At 40.1% G+C, this 20521-nt stretch overlaps 1 protein-coding gene across 1 annotated transcript; it reads left to right on the plus strand.

The window, feature by feature from the left end:
* Positions 1 to 3681: 3681 nt before the first annotated feature.
* Positions 3682 to 19569, plus strand: LOC137296183 (MAP kinase-activated protein kinase 2-like). The gene is made up of 10 exons (XM_067827896.1): positions 3682 to 3946; positions 7290 to 7432; positions 8276 to 8340; positions 9063 to 9142; positions 9592 to 9718; positions 10915 to 10990; positions 12172 to 12296; positions 12873 to 12958; positions 14999 to 15079; positions 15504 to 19569. The coding sequence occupies exons 1-10, from the start codon at positions 3794 to 3796 to the stop codon at positions 15645 to 15647; spliced, it is 1080 nt and encodes a 359-aa protein (XP_067683997.1). The 5' UTR covers positions 3682 to 3793; the 3' UTR covers positions 15648 to 19569.
* Positions 19570 to 20521: the final 952 nt, after the last annotated feature.

Raw genomic sequence — 20521 nt, forward strand, 5'->3', positions numbered from 1 at the left:
AACCACCAATACACTGCAGATGAAGAACTCAGTCGATTAAATTACCAGGAATCAAATCTGTGACTTCAGCATATATATATATATATATATATATGGTTTCCATGGTAATTTAAACGACGGCGTTATTCATGTGCAGTGTATTAGTTAATATATATCGCCCGATCAAACCAAGTGTAAAAGGAATAAACTTATGTGTTGATACATATATGACACACTCAGTTCGAGTGTACCGCATTTGCACTGACAAAAAGCGCTTTGTAAATGTATGTGTGTGTGTGTGTGCGTGTGCGTGTGCGTGTGCGTGTGCGTGTGCGTGTGCGTGTGCGTGCGTGCGTGCTTGCGTGAGTATGTGAAGATAGGTAGGTAGATATGATATTCTCACCTTTGCTCATAAATACCTAAAAACATAAAGGTCACATGCAACCACAAAATCAAACATAATTAAAACACAGTTATCACTTATTCATCATATATAAAGTTCATTACAAATAGACAAAATTATAAGCGTATAATCGCAAATCAAAAGTGCAGTATTTTGTACCTGGGCTTACCTCCCTCGAAACGAAGCAGCCGCGACATCGAACCTAGTCAGAACAGTTGGGTGTGCACTCAAGTGTAACGAAGCCTCATTGGCCACTGATTCATTTGCCGATGCGCTTAGCCGGCTCTAAACCAGACATTTTCTCTACGACACAGCGTGCTTATCACAACTACCACGGCTTTTATGTAACGAGAAGGTTATTTACTTGTTTGTGTAAACAACCAAAGACTACCGCTGCATGTGACCTTTGAGTGAGTGAGTGGGTGAGCGTGTTTAGTTTTACGCCGCACTCAGCAATATTCAGGCTACATGGCGGCGGTCTGTAAATAATCGAGTCTGGACCAGACAATTCAGTGATCAACAACATGAGCATCGATCTGCGCAATAGGGAACCGATGACATGAGTCAACCAAGTCAGCGAACCTGACCACCCGATCCCGTTAGTCGCCTCTTACGACAAGCACAGTCGCCTTTTATGGCAAGCATGGGTTGCTGACGGCCTGTTCTACCCCGGGACCTTCAGGTGTCTGTGACCTTTGAAACAGCTCCACCTCTTTCCTCACCAGAGTAACTGAAACCACGACAATTAGGACTTGCCACATATCACAGACGTCCATGGGTTTTATCGAGTATATTAGTTTCAGGGTCTGTATGATAGATCATTGTGGAGTCATATGATCAAGTTCAAGTTAAATTTGAGCCAGAGAAGTCCTTCGGATCAGAAGGGTTCTGGTTTGAATCTCATTATGGACTTTCATGGCCATAACGTAATTAGCATCGCGTTCATTTGAGAATGCCAGACTAAGCCTGCCGGCACATCCACCAGTCGCCTGCTTCCTGAGACAACCGTTGTACTGTCTATACACCATTATACCTATCATTCTAAATGACGTCAATGTTTTCTACAGCTACACGTGGTCTCATACGATAGATTATCTATATAGCACTCAAATGTACGCAACTAGCAGATATATTAAATGCGCTTGAGTTTCCCCTTGATGAACGGGTGTCTATATTTCTGGCATTCTTTTCAAATCAACTCCCTTATGAGTATTCTTCTCATGCTGCCTGTTGGGTAAAACGGGTTATCAGATAGCCTCATCCCAACATGGTACCCATTTGCAACTGGGTGAACTGGGACACATAGTCGCAGTATTTATCCGGGGATATCCGGGGATACTCCACATTACTATACCCACAACTAGGTGTCTGCATTTGTGTCGTCTTACGTCTTTTTCTATGAGTTTCACAAATGTTGGATCATTTGTTTCTACATCATCTGTTTGTCACGAGCTGGGTATTACACCTGGCCGGTGTTGCTCCAACTAGCAGCACTTCCCCATTTCCCCAACAACACACTGTTGCTTCAATGTTCATATATTGCTTAACTCCGCTGTCGACGACAAACCTACAGGCACTACATATGGCACACATGATAGATCGTTGTGTATAAAGTTACAGAAGCAAATAGCTTGTTGCAAGTTATGACAGGAGTGTCTACTCTGAATGTTTACAGTTGTTGCAGTATGTGATTTTCATCCTAAAACCAGCACTGGATTTAGGATGCACTCCTTCCACGAAGCCGGGACTGGTGTTTGAACAGGAATCACCATGTTGGTCTAAACAACGTCACGTGACCTGATGGATCAGACCTGTGCTTTGCAAAGTGCTTATATATGGCTTTACGAATTAGAGAAAACAAACGTTTAATGTTTGATTCAGTGCTAGCACATACCGACGTGAGGCGGGGCCACGTGACCATGGGACTGTTATTGCTTTAAGAGGGGATTTGTGTCACCATGGTAACTTCAACTGTGACTCCGTACAAATTGTCTTGTTATGAAAGATGTAGATATATTCTCATGTTCTGTCATACATATAGATATATTCTGTTGCTTTGTTATACATACTGTTACATCCTAATGCTCTGTTATACATACTGTTATATTCTAATGTTGTGTTGTGTTATGCGTAGTGATATCTCCTAGCGCTGTGTGCGACATATATTCTACTATTTGAGCGTTCTATTTCACTTTCTCTACACGGAACCGTGGAATATAGGATGACAAATTCATTCTTTAGAATTTATTCCAAATCATAATGCATAGCATTAGCAATTCGAAAACTCTTCACACAAAGAAGAAACTATCGCCAGCAGATAACGTCAGCCACCCAACCCGTTCAGCCACCACGATCTCCGAGCGGCTGACTTTGTGTGCTGGCTATTAGGTGTCTGACCCTGAGGATGCGGGTTCGAATCCCGGATGGGACTCAACCAAAAAAGTACTAGAAATTGTACTTTACCGAGAAAGTGTCATCCCAAATATAACATATGTTACATTTGACCACTTATTAAATGGCATTATGTAATCTTATCAAAACACTGACAGCACACTTAGGTAAAGCTCACATGTGTGAAAACTCTGATTTCGTGTGAACGGTTTTGTTAATATTTGAAGATGAGCAAGTCTTTGACATTTCTTTTCTTTGGAGAATAAGTAATAGAATAATTATATCTTATGGTGAGGGTTTTGTCTTGAATCATGGACTTACTGGTACAGAATGTCTATTCAACACAGAAAAGTCAACTTTTTGGCTCATTGAATAATACACGCTTACTTTCATTCGTGTCATAAGTGGAAGCCCTGGGATACAAAAAAGAATGAGGCTAGTTGTCAACGAATCTTTGCTTTCATACCGCCATTTAACAGTCAGCTGTAAGCTTTCAACCTGGTCAAACTGTGCTACTTCGGTGCAGAGACGCGAAATTCGGGGAATTATTAATCTATTCTTGTCATACTGTCGGATGTGCACTTAATCGTTTACAAGTACAAGTAGGATGCTTACTGAGATTGACTTGGGAGGACATTTATACTACATCAGCAGATTAGTTTGTACTTTAACAATAGGAAGATATGGACTAGACAATCACACAGTTGCATCATATCAGCCGGCAGAAGTTCTTTGTCATTGTTGCGAAATTTGCGAACATTTTAACCTAGATAAATTATGTTTATAATCCAGCGTGTTCATGCTTTGTGTTTATCAAAGGGACATAACTGATCAGGCAAGGTATATGCGCCATAACAGGTGCGCGTTTGATGCTATTTCTGTCTCATAACGTCACTTCCCATTGCGTCGACGCACACACATCCGCCTGCTCGCTTCTTCGCGAGTGTATACGGTTATATTAGAGGCATTACCGACGAAAGTTGATTGTATTTAGTTCAAATTTGACCCACAGTGTCCAAGATGATGGGCGATAGTCATTCGAGGCCCCTACAACCAAGGAAGAACCCAATTTCAGACGATTATAGGATAACGGGCAGTGTTTTGGGGCTGGGGATTAACGGAAAAGTGGTTGAGTGTTTTTCACGGGCGACTGGGGAAAAGTTTGCCTTGAAGGTAGGAAATCGACTCTATAAAATTACGTCAGTGTTCTTACGTGATGTAGTAAAGACTGTCGTTGAATATGTTTTTATGATTGTAACGTTTTTAATGAGTGATCGTGAGAAAGCTTCTCGGTTGATGACAGTGTAGGGATGACATTCAAGTGAGACCCCTCCCACTTCTTGTTAGTTTCTCAGTCATTTCCTTTCAACATTGTTCAACATTGTGCCGCTCTGTACACATTAACACGCCGTCTTTGAATTTCACACTATGATGCATTCATCAGTTAGAAACAATCAAAATTCTGATTAAAATCTGAACATGCTAAGCGTGTGTATATTCAAAGTGTTACCAAGTGTAAAACATTTTGGTGTCTCCCGATATCATCCACTTCTTCATTGACAGGGTTTAGTCGGAATCGAATTTTAGTATAACTGCGTCATTGATTATTAATTCAGCAATGCTGTGTTGTTGAACCTATGAACATCAGGGTTAGAATTGTTTAGCATATGAGTCGGGGATTGGGTGGGCAGTCCTGCTGCTTTAGTTTATGCATGTCATCGTACATCCCAATATTGTGAAGATCAGATCTCATGATGTCAATCACTGGGTTGTTAGGTTCACGCGCCATCATTACCAGCTGCAGTCGAGTGTTACACAATATTGATATGTGTAGCATTAAACAATGTACGAACTAACAATGCCAGGTTAGATCTTCATTTTGCCAACAGTTTCAACAGACATCATTGCCTACCATGTTCCCTGCTTCATTAGTGATAAAAGTAATAATAAGTACGTTTATTATGAGCTAAACAACATTCAAGAGGTGAATGCTCATATCACAAACTATCAAAGCAGCTTATTATCGCAGCTGCCTGTAAGGTATTAGTAAGGTAAATAGTCACTTGACCATTCCCAGCAGGTACCCATTTTCTGCTGGGTAAATGTAGGCAATTTGTCAACAAACTCACTTGCCGAAAATGAGACCATGTGCTTGTTGTAGGGCAGAACAGAAGTTCTAGAAACTAACACAAGTGAAGTTGCTGAACACAGTCACCCATCCAAGGACTCGCCATGTTCAGCATTGCTTAAGTTCAACTGATTTGTGACCTGAACTCTATACTTAGAACCATGCACTGCTTAAGAAATCATTGCCTACCATGTTTACAGTTTCATTAGAAATCATTGCTTAGTATGTCGTTTGTAGAAGTGTCAGTCACTGTGGTTGGTCAAGCCTGTCAGTATGTCAAGCTTGTCAGTGTCAGTAAGGATTATGTCAAACCTGTCTGTAGGGAGCATATCAAGCCTGTCAGTAGGGAGTATGTCAAGCCTTTCACTAAGAACTGTGTCCTGCTTGGCAGTACGTCAAACCCATCAGTAGGGAGTATGTCAATCCTGTCAGTAGAGAGTATGGGAGTATGTCAATCCTGTCAGTAGAGAGTATGGGAGTATGTCAAGCCTGTCAGCAGGGAGTTTGTCAAGCCTTCCAGTAAGAATTGTGTCCCACATGTCAATATTTCAAACCTGTCAGTAGGGAGTATGTCAAGCCAGTCAGTAGGAAGTATGGGAGTATGTCAAACCTGTCAGTAGGGAGTATTTCAAGCCAATAAGTAGGAAATATGTCAACTGTATCTGTTGGGAATATGTCATATTGCACAACTACAAGTTTCATTCAGCTTTGGCCTTGTGAAGATGTTAGCAGACATGAATATACATAAATGGAAATGTGGAAATCAGATACAATCACTGGATATATTTATGAAGAAGTTAGGTATATCATGAACTAGAGAGCAGAAACAATATTACAAAGGGTTCTGCATCTGATACAGCTGTTGTATGTTATGAGACCAGTTAAAATGATATATGGTGAAATACGTATCAAGGATGTTCAATACAGCTGTGTGTTATGGTGCAGTGGGAGGTGAAGTGTTTCACCCTGACTGACACACATTCTACATGTTGATCACATATTTCACACAATTCAGCCAGAGCAATTTTATTTCTTGTTTTACTGATCCGTTGGTATTTTTCAAGAATAAGAAAGAAAATGAAAATTAACAAGAATGAAAAGATAATGCATTATACATCATTTGTCATGTCGTTTCCTAGATACCAGTATACCATTAATACTGCCTCAACTACATCCTGTTATTACTGTCATACCATATCTGGTTAATACTGCATGGTCACACCTAATTTTTATACTATTCAAACAAGTACGGATGTGAGGCCAGTTTATGCTGGAATGGGCCGTCATGTTACACTGAATGTGACAGTAATGGAGTGGAAGAAGTTTGTGCAGACATGAAATTGTTTACTGTTAGGATGTATCTCTGGGGCTTGGGCAGTAGGGTAGCCTAGTGGTTAAGTGTTGGCTTTAAACATGGGAGACCCAAGTTCAATGTCCCACATGGGTACGGTGTAATGGGTAATGCTAAAAGTGGCATAAAACCATAGTCACTCACTCATGGGCTCATTCATCGGTGTCGGGTTCACTTCTCAAACAGAGAGCCATTCAGACTGCTGTGGCCTTGAAACTGGGGTTGGTTTTAGCCCTGTGTTATGATCACCGGTGGCACAGACTGACTGGTTTATGTTGGTGACATGCATGGAGCTTGCTTCGTCACACTGCTCAGTGTAAACACAGTAAACCTGGTAGCATGGCGATGACGTATGCATTATGCGTATGAGGCCAATAGGTGAGGGGTGTGGAAGTCAGGCACACCACACAAGTGTGATAACTCTTGCATCATTATATAAATGACGGCCATAATGTGCTCCATTCTTGGGTAATAAATTGATCAACACTTTATCGAACTTTTAAGAACAAGAAATATACTTGAAAACTCAAATTTGTAACTGGTACAATAAAAAGATGGCAGGAGATCTGAGATTGCTTTTGTCTGATTGAAACATTGGGGTCAGTTTTCATTCAGAACTTTATAGTATGGAATGAATTGCAACTCTGATTTGTATATCAGCCTCCCAGCTGTGTTATTTAAGTATGGCAGCAGATGAGAATAGGTAGACACACACACACACACACACACACACACCCCAAACATTATGTTGTGCTTGTATTCCTGGAGACATGTTACTTGTGTATTTGGTCTAATCTTGATTTTATTGTCTGCATTGATGCAAGTCAGGTGTTTAGTAAATTTGAAATTGCTGCCATTTGGCTGTGATAATGTACAAAGAACATTTACACAGAATGAAAAGGTTGAGATATTGAATCAGACACTAGTTGAAAGGCAGCAGATTTCAAGAACCCAAAGATCCTCTTCAATTTGAACACAGGTAATTGATCTTATGGTTGTAGTGCTAAAGTTGACTGACTGCATTGTCCCTTCTGCAGGTGCTCCGAGATGTTCCCAAAGCCAGGAGAGAGGTCGACCTTCACTTTCGCGCATGTCATGGGTGCTGTCACATAGTTCGGATTATCGATGTTTATGAAAACAACTACTCAGGGCAACGATGTCTGCTGGTTGTCATGGAGTGGTAAGTTCTGTCTTGCAGGGTCCCTGTGCTGTCTCAGGATGATGTCACTCCATATCCAGATTTACAAGACAGGCAAAATGGAAAAAGGTGTTATTATAACAAAAATTAGTGTTAAAAAGACAACCGGTTCAGCTAAATTCAAATGTGTTTGAACACAACTTTTAATCGAGGTAAAAGGGGCAGTGGTTAGCTTAATGGGTGAAGTGTTTGCTTGTTGCGGCAAAGACATGGGTTTGATTCCCCATATGGGTACATTGTGTGAAGGCCATTTCTTCTTATACTATAAGTGGTATAAAACCATACTCACTCACTCACTTTTGTAAATACTCATATATTCTGGACGTGAGGCATTAATGTTCTGATGGACAGTTAGTAAGTATGAAAGAGATAGTGTTTGACATAAGAGAATCGTGAAATCACTGTGTCTCTGTATCTTGTCAGTTGGTTGTCAACTGAGGTAAACATCATGTGTTTTTCTTTTGTCCTATGTTCCTGTGGAATCTCTTTTCTTCATTGATATGACTGTAGAATTTCCCTGTCTGAATAACTCTGAATGGCAGTATTTGTGTGGAGCTCAGTAGTGCACTGGTAGGGCATTTGCCTATCATGTTTACGGCCCAGGCTAGATACCGTTGGAGGCCAGTCTCATGCCTGAACTCTTCCAGAACAATAACTATCAAGGCTCCAGACTTGCCCTACTGACATCTTGAACCCCCGCCCCTCCAAAATGAAAATAATATGGCCCTTGTTACAACCTTTATGGTAACAGGGAGAGAAGAACCTTCCAAGAAAGTGAATGAAAGCACAAGCATGGTACTGACATTTATGTATGGCTATTTTCAGCATGGAGGGAGGTGAGCTGTTCACAAGGATCCAGGAACGAGCAGACTCAGCATTCACAGAGAGAGGTGAGGAGGACAGATGATGCAAGGTCTAGTTCAATCCAGGGATTTGGGCCTCAGAGCCTTAATCTTGCAGTCGCCTGAGGATTGTGTAGTTTCAATGTTTCAATGAGTGTCATTATATCCGGAAAACATCGTATTTTCATTGACTTCCAGGTCAGAAGCACAGAGAGTGCCTCAGTCATTACATTTGCTGGCAATTTACATTTGCCAGTTACATTGATTCAATAGCCATAAACCACAGGTACATGCTTGTTTCAGGTTTCAGGTATTCAGCTTACTGTGCTTCCAAGGGGGCGGTGGGGTAGCCTAGTGGTTCAAGCGTTTGCTCGTCACGCTGAAGACCCGGGTTCGATTCCTCACATGGGTACAATGTGTGAGGCCCATTTTCTGGTGTCCCCCACTGTGATATTGCTGGAATATTGCTGAAACCAAACTCACTCACTCACTTACTCACTGTGCTTCCAAATAGTATGTACTCGCTCACTCACTCTGTGAAACACTAGATATATTGCCTTCCATGTCCCTTCGAGCTAACTGCGTTTTAAGTTAGTTGAGATGTGAAATATTTAAATCAATGACATTAATATTTCTGTTGATGTGTTTTTGCTGGAAAATGTCTGAATTTCATTGTAATGTGTCATTAATAAGATCATCATTGCAGATTTCTTACATGTTTCTGATAAATCCTCTGTACTTGTTACTTATGCCATGCTTTGTTGTTTCAGAGGCTGCATCAGTTATATGTGACATAGCTAAGGCCATTCAGCACCTTCATTCCATGAACATAGCCCACAGAGACTTAAAGGTAGGGACATCCAAATGATGTGGTAGTTTCAGGATGTTTCTGAGAAAAGTTTATTTCAGTAGGTTGAAATTGAGACAATTTCTGTGGAATCTTCCTGTTCAATTTCTTTTGAAGTTTCAGAATCTATTTTAACATGAGCACTAATGATGCCTTGCTTGCAGATTGATGTTTAATGTGACCGTAATACTCTAATTTGAAATGCAGATTTGTGTCCCTTTGGAGGATTAGGATCCAGTCATTCATGATCTGTTTGAATCCCAGATATTCCCTGTATATAGTTCTTCATTTGATCATTACTGATCATATATGGCTGGAATGTTTTTTTTGAGTGGCATTAAACAAAACCCCACTCACTAACTCGCTATACAAACATAAAATTGTAAAATTCATACAAGAATCTTTTCTCACTGATGTATGTTTCTTAAACAAAGTATCCTTCCATGTTTCAGCCAGAAAATTTGTTGTATTCAAAGCGTGGTGAAATGGGAGTGCTTAAGTTGACAGATTTTGGTTTCGCTAAAGAAATCAGCAACTACAAGTCCTTACAAACACCTTGCTATACACCTTATTATGTTGGTAAGTGGTAGTTGGACACCATGCTATACTCTAGTGGTGTGACGATTCATCAATACACATCGATGCATGAGCTGGCGATACAGTGAATTGATACAAAGATTTACATTTGTTTACATCGATTATAACAGAAATGTATTGTTATTATTATTATTTCTCATTTGTCTTACCTCACACATAAATCTTGTTTTCTGATTGTCTGAGCGCTCTTTTATATTCATTGTATCATGCTTACAAGCAAGTAACATCTCAATGTACCCTGCTGGGAATGCCAAACTCATGGTACTTTGTGGTAGTAATACCTTGAATAACATTGAATCACGGATGATGTAAGGAAATTAGCCATGTTTAGCAAATGCAAATAGATGGAATGGAGATAACTCTAAATTTGTTTGTCTTGTCTGCAAAATCTAGCGATGGCTACACATATTTTGTACCCATGCCTGAAACAATTCCAGATTAACACTGTGGTGTTTGATGAGACGTTGTTCCATCAGGACCCATGGGTTGATAAAGGGTGAGGCGGAACATAGACAAGCATCAAGGGTACATCAACCCATGTCTCCTAATGGCCAAGTCAGCGTGTCCTAATACGATGCAGCAGATGGGCCATGATACATCGATCTTTAACTTTGAATGTCAGAATATAGTGTTTTTAAAAGCAGCACAAACTTCATTCTATTACGTGACTGCAGTGAACAGCATACAGCAACCTGCAGATATTAAAGGTGTTTTTGATCTCTGTTTCCTGTCTGTAACAGTATAATGTATTATGGTGTTTGTTTTTGTGTTAAAAAGTGCCTAAAAAGTGGCTTTTTCAAATTAAGATTTCTTTCATTGAAACATTGTTTTTGTTTTGATATTGTTTTATAGTTGGTGTTAGGGTTAAAGGTTTTTGTGTCATGATACATATTGTATTGCCCCCCTAATATTGGGATTCGTGTTGTAACGTATATTAAGTGCATGATACTTTGCAGTCACAATGGTACACTGCCAGTGTTAGTAGTGACAAGATGTATCATATCGCAGCTTCCACATTGCATGTCAATACCCATCTGTATACTGATTTCAATTTTGCTCATTAGCTGGTACATGTATTTATGTTATTTAGGCAGACATGGAGCTGATATTTTTCCGTGGAAAATCTAAATTTTTTTATTGGTTTCTGATGTCTAAATGTTTTGCCATTTGTGTTGCAGCACCGGAAGTCCTTGGGCCCGAGAAGTATGACAAATCGTGTGACATGTGGTCCTTAGGTGTTATCATGTACATATTGTAAGTGTTGCTCTTTCAGTGTGTTATCATGTACATAGTGTTAGTGTCATACTCTCTGGGTGTTATCATGTACGTAGTGTTAGTGTCATACTCTCTGGGTGTTATCATGTACATAGTGTTAGTGTCATACTCTCTGGGTGTTATCATGTACATGTTGTAAATATCATACTCTCAGTGTGTTTTTATGTACTTATAGTGAGTGTTATACTCTGGGTGTTGTCATGTATATAGTGTTAGTGTCATACTCTCTTGGTGTTATCATGTACATAGTGTTAGTGTCATACTCTCTGGGTGTTGTCATGTATATAGTGTTAGTGTCATACTCTCTTGGTGTTATCATGTACATAGTGTTAGTGTCATACTCTCTGGGTGTTATCATGTACATAGTGTTAGTGTCATACTCTCTTGGTGTTGTCATGTATATAGTGTTAGTGTCATACTCTCTGGGTGTTATCATGTACATAGTGTTAGTGTCATACTCTCTGGGTGTTATCATGTACATAGTGTTAGTGTCATACTCTCTGGGTGTTATCATGTACATAGTGTTAGTGTCATACTCTCTGGGTGTTATCATGTACATAGTGTTAGTGTCATACTCTGTGGGTGTTATCATGTACGTAGTGTTAGTGTCATACTCTCTGGGTGTTATCATGTACATAGTGTTAGTGTCATACTCTCTGGGTGTTATCATGTACATAGTGTTAGTGTCATACTCTCTGGGTGTTATCATGTACATAGTGTTAGTGTCATACTCTCTTGGTGTTATCATGTACATAGTGTTAGTGTCATACTCTCCTGGTGTTATCATGTACATAGTGTTAGTGTCATACTCTTTGGGTGTTATCATGTACATGTGGTAAATGTCATACTCTCTTGGTGCTATCATGTACATAGTGTTAGTGTCATACTCTCTGGGTGCTATCATGTACATAGTGTTAGTGTCATACTCTCTTGGTGTTATCATGTACATAGTGTTAGTGTCATACTCTCTTGGTGTTTTTATGTACATATAGTGAGTGTTACTCTCTCTGGGTGTTATCATGTACATGTTGCAAGTGCTGGACTCTATGGGTGTTATGAACATATTGTAAGTGTTACTCATTCTGGGTGTTATCATGTACATATTGCATGTGTTACTCTCTCTGGGTGTTACTATGTATGTTTTGTATTGGTTCTTCCAGACTTTGTGGTTATCCCCCCTTCTATAGTAACCATGGTGCTGCCATCTCCCCCGGAATGAAGAAGCGGATCCGTAATGGACAGTACGAGTTCCCCAATCCGGAGTGGAGTCGGGTGTCCACAGATGGTAGGTGCACTTTTCACAAAAATACACTTCTTACCACTTTGCTCAGTGGCTTTGCTTTGTGGGAGTACAGAGTACAAACGTCAACATTTTAGTCAGTTACCTAGTTTAGTCCAGAGGATCTACAGTAACCATGTTTGAGGGCATAAGCATGACATAAGCATGACATAAGCATGACGACTGGGTCTGTCGCTGGTATTTGTTTGGCTTGCTTCATTTGTGTCATGGGAATGTTTGTTTTGTTCATGGAGAAAATCATGTCACAGCTGATTTTGGATACCTTTATACCCATCTTTATGAATAGTTAATACACAATATTGTGTGGCCTAGTGGTTATGGAATAAATGTTGGCTCGCCATGTGGAGCATGAATGTTTGATTTCCCTCGTTTCTGGTGTCCCTCATTGTGATATTGCTAAAAGGTGCGTAATTCATCCTCATTCACTCGTCTGAAATGTGTTAGTGGTTCAGCCCACTTACTTCATCATGGGACTTATGTCAACACATTTATTGATACACATACAGTATGTAGACCCAGCTGGATGAGGGTAGTGTAACGAGAGTTTGTTTGTTTTTTCAGCAAAAGAGTTGATTAGAGGTTTACTGAGAACAGATCCTGATCACAGACTGTCTATATCAGAGGTGATGCAGAACAAGTGGATTAAAGTAAGTATTCTTTGTAGAGCTATAGTTAGTACCAGCTTCACCCCAACCCTTGTCACCCTCCTACCCTCTGGATATCAATTATTATCATTGTTGTCTCCAGTTGTGTAGTTAGTACCAGCTTCACCCCAGCCCTTGTCATCGTCCTACCCTCGGGATATCATTGTTGTCTCCAGTTGTGTAGTCAGTACCAGCTTCACCCCAGCCCTTGTCATCTTCCTACCCTCGGGATATCATTGTTGTCTCCAGTTGTGTAGTTAGTACCAGCTTCACCCCAGCCCTTGTCATCTTCCTACCCTCGGGATATCATTGTTGTCTTCAGTTGTGTAGTCAGTACCAGCTTCACCCCAGCCCTTGTCATCTTCCTACCCTCGGGATATCATTGTTGTCTTCAGTTGTGTAGTTAGTACCAGCTTCACTCCAGCCCTTGTCATCTTCCTACCCTCGGGATATCATTGTTGTCTCCAGTTGTGTAGTTAGTACCAGCTTCACTCCAGCCCTTGTCATCTTCCTACCCTCGGGATATCATTGTTGTCTTCAGTTGTGTAGTCAGTACCAGCTTCACCCCAGCCCTTGTCATCTTCCTACCCTCGGGATATCATTGTTGTCTTCAGTTGTGTAGTTAGTACCAGCTTCACTCCAGCCCTTGTCATCTTCCTACCCTCGGGATATCATTGTTGTCTCCAGTTGTGTAGTTAGTACCAGCTTCACTCCAGCCCTTGTCATCTTCCTACCCTCGGGATATCATTGTTGTCTTCAGTTGTGTAGTTAGTACCAGCTTCACTCCAGCCCTTGTCATCGTCCTACCCGCGGGATATCATTGTTGTCTTCAGTTGTGTAGTTAGTACCAGCTTCACCCCAGCCCTTGTCATCTTCCTACCCTCGGGATATCATTGTTGGCTCCAGTTGTGTAGTTAGTACCAGCTTCACCCCAGCCCTTGTCATCTTCCTACCCTCGGGATATCATTGTTGTCTCCAGTTGTGTAGTTAGTACCAGCTTCACCCCAGCCCTTGTCATCTTCCTACCCTCGGGATATCATTGTTGTCTTCAGTTGTGTAGTTAGTACCAGCTTCACTCCAGCCCTTGTCATCGTCCTACCCGCGGGATATCATTGTTGTCTTCAGTTGTGTAGTTAGTACCAGCTTCACCCCAGCCCTTGTCATCTTCCTACCCTCGGGATATCATTGTTGTCTCCAGTTGTGTAGTTAGTACCAGCTTCACCCCAGCCCTTGTCATCTTCCTACCCTCGGGATATCATTGTTGTCTCCAGTTGTGTAGTTAGTACCAGCTTCACCCCAGCCCTTGTCATCTTCCTACCCTCGGGATATCATTGTTGGCTCCAGTTGTGTAGTTAGTACCAGCTTCACCCCAGCCCTTGTCATCTTCCTACCCTCGGGATATCATTGTTGGCTCCTGTCACACTGCGAACACAGTTACTGACCCCGTAAATAGGTCTGCAGGAATACAGTGGTGGTTTGTTGGATACCAACATGGGACCAGCCACATTCTCTCTTTATGTTTAACAAACCAGTTACGCAAGAGCTGATGAAATAGTATATGAAATACAGTGTCAATTATTTAAACAGGAAGTTTTAGCTCAGAAATAACTTGTCATTGTCATTTGTTTGTAAACAATGTGGTCAGTCAGTAGTGAGTTCAGCTGTGGGTCCACTGAGACTGAAGGTAGCTGAGACTTGTGCTAGTGATAATAGAGAGAACTCTGGAACTGGGCTGTGAGGAGCATCTCATCTAGAGTTATCTCCCTGGAATATGAGCCTCTTCTAATGAACTTCTAAAGTATAGGATATTCCTTGCTGAAATGTGCTATGAAGATCTGTCTAGTAGATCTGAACTGATGCAATGAGATACTGCTGATTTCCATTTTTCATTTGCTGAAAAAGTTTTTTGACAAGTTATAAATGAGAATCCTGGAATGTTTCTTGGGGAAACCTTTTACACAAATCAATCTAGTAGTAAACTGGTGACTTTTGATAGTTTCCAATGTGTTAAATGTATTTTTAATATGGTTCTTTTTCACATAGAACTATTCAATGGTCCCACCGACACCCCTAATGTCGGCACGGGTGTTGCGAGAGGAGGAGGATGTCTGGATGGATGTGCAGGTGGGTTTGACAGAATGGGGTTATGATCTTTGTTGATAATCCTACATTGACATGGTTTGTGTTTCAAAAACACAGGATGTCGTTAATGTACAGAATGTGCTGTTAAATGAAAGGTTGCAACTATTGCCCTGGTTTTTTTTCATGGTGGTCCATGTGATTCATTTTCCTTCCCTGCTTATGTGCATTAATCTTCTGGGACCATTGCTGATCACTTCTATCTCAGGTTATTGACAGGTTGTCAGGACCTATAAAGAGAAACAACTAATTTTTGTATCAATCATGGGTTTGCCTGGTCGAATTTGTGACATGTAGTTTCATACAGTTGTGAAAAACACAAACAATAGCAAACTAATCAGTGAACAGATACAAGAATAGGTGAGCCTCTGTGCCTTCAGTACACAGGTTTCTGTTCTTGTTCTAACAGGAGGAGATGACCAACGCACTGGCCACTATGAGAGTGGACTACGACCACTGTTGCAACATCAAGAACCTATCTGATTCCAACAACCCAATTTTGAAAAAACGACGAACACAATCAGGCAAGACCAAGGGGGCTGAGGCTTCGTAGACTCATCTTCCATCGTCACATAAATCATCATCCAGTCACAGCCAGCAGGCCGGAACACCATGAAGAATATTCATTTATAACCTGTAAGCACATATTGAGGACGTATATATTAAACAGTGTGGAAGGACAAATGGTGCATGATTCTGCTGGCAGGTGCTTGATGGGGAGCAGCAGTATGTCGAGGACCAACATGTAACATGGGCCTCTTAGTGGGTGGAGACATTTAGATCACTCCAGTTTAGATTCTATGCCAGATGAATTGTAAAGACCAATGTCTTATTTTTCACAGATTTCCTAGGCCAATATCACTCTAAGAAAGGGAGCAATTATTTAACTCCTGGTCAGTTAGTAATAGATATCATGAGACCATGGGATCACGTCAGTGACGTTTCTTTTTGATAAGAAGGTAGGATTATCTTGGAACAGGAATATGACTTGGTCTGGAATGTTGTTTGATTCATCTCACTGTTGTCAGTGCTCCCTGTCTTCAGTCCTACATCAAACCGTGATGACTGAACAGTTAGTAAACTCAGTTATAAACATCCTATTTTCTAGATCATGCTAAACATTGTTCAGTTTTTCTTGTTATTGTTATTCAGTTTTGAAGCTGCAACTTGTGAAGTCATCGTGTTTGTTACAGTGAAATGTGTTTGTTCTTTTAGGCCTTTTATGGCAGTTTTGGCAAAGAGACATTCAGTTGGGTGGATGATAACATTAGGGAATTATAAGATATGATCATCTTTGGGATGAAGGCAGGAATGGAAAAGAAAAAGAGACATTGAGATTTCTTTCAAAGTTGTCTCCCTGTGACTTCATACACAATGCTTATACTCTATTTGTTTTCCCACCAATTGTATGAGAAACTATGATGACCTGCATACACTATGTGAGATACAACTGACTGACTATACATACAACTGACTGACTATACATACAACTGACTGACTATACATACAATTGACTGACTATAGACTATACATACAAATGAGAGACTATACATACAATAGAGCGACTATACATAGTATGCAGATTTCTAATATTCATCTGCATTTCCCCAATTACCTTATTTGCGACATGTCTCAATGATATGATGTAGGTGGTGTCATATCATTGGTGTTATGTTGTCAGTGTTATGACAAGGGGACAACAGACAAGTGGTAACACAGCTATGTTCTTCCATCGCCCATTACGACATATGGACACATTGCAGACTGGGTGTTGTCTTCGTGGAGCGTATCCTCATGTAACCAGCTCACTGTACCAGACACACATCACAACTACAAAGTAAAGTGACTGTATGCCTTCTCTGGCGATGAAGGAACATCTGAGTAGTATAGATGCCTCAATGAGCAGTCTTCTGTTTTATATATATGTATTATCTGTATTTGACAGAGGACGTTAAATATGCTAAATCCAGAAGAAGCAGGTTTTACCTGAGATGAGGAGTTTCTGTTATCCTTGTTATCAAGGTAGATATACATAAAATGTATCTCAGCTGGTGAAAAGCTTTGTACTTGACTGACAAGGCCTTTAGCGGGTATCATGCACTCAGTAGTGTAGGAACATGCCCACCTGCAGGACACTGACTTGCATATTTCACTTTGTTGCATTTGTCTCCATGAATGATCTTGAAGCTGTTACTTGGACACTGGTCGGTATCAAGATCTTCCACAGGCATCTGTTCCTGGGACAATGTTCGATGTCGTGATCTGTGACAGGCATCTGTTCCTGGGACAATGTTCGATGTCGAGATCTTAGACAGGTATCTGTTTCATTAGATCTTTGACAGGCATCAGTTTGATGTCTAGATCTTTGACAGGCATCTCCTCATGGGGCAGTGTTCGATGTCTAGATCTTTGACAGACATCTATTCCTGCAACAGTGTTTTTGCTGTCTAGGGTCTTTGGCATCTGTAACACACAGGGATCTTAGTGCTACGACAGTCATAAGTTTGTTAATGCTTGTTACTAATGATTGTATTCGTGCCAAGATGGTTATGGGTGTTGACTGTCACAAGAGTGTAATGATCCAAGGACATGGTATGGTCTTGGTGCTACTATAGCTTTGTGAAATCTGGCTGGAAACATGGCACAAAATGTCAGCCTTCTAAACTCAAAAGTGCATATGTCAATAATTCTCACCATCTGTAACGAACTGTTCATGTACTTGTATTGCAGGTACCACCAACACAAATCTGTAACAAATGTCAAGGTCATTTATGATATTTGAATGAAATTATTATTTGTTTAAACTTGATAAGTTTGTATGCTGTCTATTATTTGTCATCAAATGCTGACTAGTGCGAAAAATTTTTAACAAAAATGTGTATGATCATGAAGATTTGTTTTGTAGACATTTATGTACATGTATTCTTGTGAGTTATGTCCCTTGTGTGCTTGTGAGTTATGTGCCTTGTGTGCTTGTTAGAGTGATTTTACCGTCATGTATATCATTTTACCAAACTGAGTAAGAAGGGTTTCAGTCCTGACATTTTCTGAATGATATTGTGATTTATTCTTTGATGATGATTTCAAATCAGAAATTATATCAGTAAATTTGTATTGAAAATGACAAACACAGTGTTCTGTGAAAAAAATCAGCGTGTTTCAAGTGAAAGTAACATGCATTTAGTACACATATCTGTTCCCATTATCTTCGTGTGTTTAACTGAAATGTACTTTAAATAATGATCCATTTTTGATTTCTCCTCAACAGGGCCTTTGATACATTACTAGTGATATTATTTAGAAGATTACAATTGAATACAGACTTGGTATAATTTATATACAGGATGAATTATTATGATTCTCTTCATTTGTTCGTCCTACTGGGGATAGTGCACACACCTATCTAACAATCTGTTCTCAGAAAGGGGATGTACAAAAATGTCATAAAAACAGTTACTTGTTTTTTCCTTGCAGGAATAATATAATCTTAACAATATGATTCAAATTAGACGCAGTGGTATCATTTTTATTTTGACATCATTGTCAGCTCTTGACTGTTCACTAGACAGACAGAAATGGTCTGTTATTGTACAGAGATTTTTATAAACAGTACTTGTGTTTAACTGTATATAGTGCATCTGACGTAGGACTGTATTGTTTATTCTCAGTGGTAGTAATGTCTACCCATTCATGATATTCAGATTCTTGGAATATTCTGATCAGAGGATATTGCTTGCCTGTGCATAGTGTGTGCTGTGTCATCCTCTGTAAAGCAGTCAGTGTATCGCTAAATGAGATGGACTTCTTATGCAAGTCAGATAGGAGTTGTTGAAGTTCAGTAGTCTGTTATTTCTTTGGAAGAATCAGCAGTGTGAACCTTATAAGAATTAGAGTCCTCTGTCTTCAGTCAGTGTGAATTATACACCTTTGAGTGATCAACACATCTTAAACAGTTGTTAAATATTTTCTTACATAGTTTTTTCTCAATATTAAACCAGACTCTGAACTTGTCAACAATGGAAAGTGCAAACTCTATTATCGCTGTTACTGAATATTGAATGTCACAGTATCATGAATGGTGTAGGCATTCTGTCAGCTGCCATATATTGCTCGTGTAATATATACAGAGATATGTAGATCCGTGCTGCCAGAGTTACGGTTCTTTCTTTTACAGTGAAAACTATACTGTGTACCTATGTAACTCTTTCAGTAATACCTTGGAAAATCAACAGTCATGTTAACACTTCTCCTGGCTCTTGTCAAACTAGAAGTAGAGCTCATATCAGTCTAAGGAAACTAAGTCTCAGTACTGATACTCACAAGCGGTGTGTATCGAAAAGTACAGAGACTAAGTTTACTTAGACTCCTCTCATATATGAGAAGTGCCCTGAATCCCTCCTCATACCAAAATCGTCTAGTTGTACCCTAAACAGGGAACAGCTAATACCATAGGTAATAAAACATGACTGTGTTTATGTATTTTGTTCGTCATTTTTAACTTGAGTGAGGGTTCACTGACAGTCAGGTTTATTACCTGATGATAAGTGTATGGCTGATCTCCCTGACCCCATACCCTGTTTGATTTAGTGTGCACGATATGATCCCCCAACCCGTGTCCACATTAGCAATTAGTGTGCTAAATAGGGCTGGGACGGACAACATGGATACGTGGGGAAGCTGGCTAAAGTTCCCAGTTGGACCCGGAACTGCCTTGATCATGTGACTGGTCAATGAAGAATTAAATGGGTTTTTGTTGTTGTTTTGTTAGAACGCTATTTGCAACAGAATTGTTTGGTCATTGTTTTATGTTTTAAATTGTGGACAAAGCATGCGCTTAAAACTCAACTCAGACTCAAAGATATCAACTGTCAACAACTAGGCTTGTCACTTGTAACATAGGTTTCAAATAGTTACTGCTTACATGTAAAAGACTCAGACCCAGAGTTTGAACAGAACCACCCAGTGTTCACATGCCTTATTCAATATTATCCAGCTATCAGGTTCAACAGAATTATTCTGATAATATAACTGGATTGCTAAAGGCTTAAAGACATGCTTGTTGCATGGATAGTGTTGCCTCGAAAGTAACCTTGTTTGTGATTGGTTGCCGTCGTAATGAGGTAAGCGAAATAATTGTATAAATGACATGATGACTTTAGATGTATTGCTTGATGTGTGATTAGGTAGCAAAATGTGCATACATGACACACCTGGCATCCAATCACTGTCGTTTATGTGACATATTGAGTGAGTGAGTGAGTTTAGTTTTACGCCACACTCAGCACTATTCCAGCTATATATCAGCGGTCTGTAAATAATCGAGTCTGGACCAGACAATCCAGTGACCAACAACATGAGCATCGATCTGTGCAATAGGGAACTGATGACATGTGTTGACCAAGCCTGACCACCCGATCCTGTTAGTCG

The sequence above is a fragment of the Haliotis asinina genome, chromosome 9 (assembly GCF_037392515.1).
Source record: "Haliotis asinina isolate JCU_RB_2024 chromosome 9, JCU_Hal_asi_v2, whole genome shotgun sequence".
NCBI classification, from domain to species: Eukaryota; Metazoa; Mollusca; class Gastropoda; order Lepetellida; family Haliotidae; genus Haliotis; species Haliotis asinina.

What these genes read in the sequence shown, in the direction of transcription:
- LOC137296183 (XM_067827896.1), top strand. Translation starts at nt 3,794, where the DNA reads ATGATGGGCGATAGTCATTCGAGGCCCCTACAACCAAGGAAGAACCCA. An exon ending in GGGAAAAGTTTGCCTTGAAG is followed by an intron (nt 3,947 to 7,289) that starts GTAGGAAATCGA and finishes TCCCTTCTGCAG; the next exon opens with GTGCTCCGAGATGTTCCCAA. An exon ending in CTCAGCATTCACAGAGAGAG is followed by an intron (nt 8,341 to 9,062) that starts GTGAGGAGGACA and finishes TTGTTGTTTCAG; the next exon opens with AGGCTGCATCAGTTATATGT.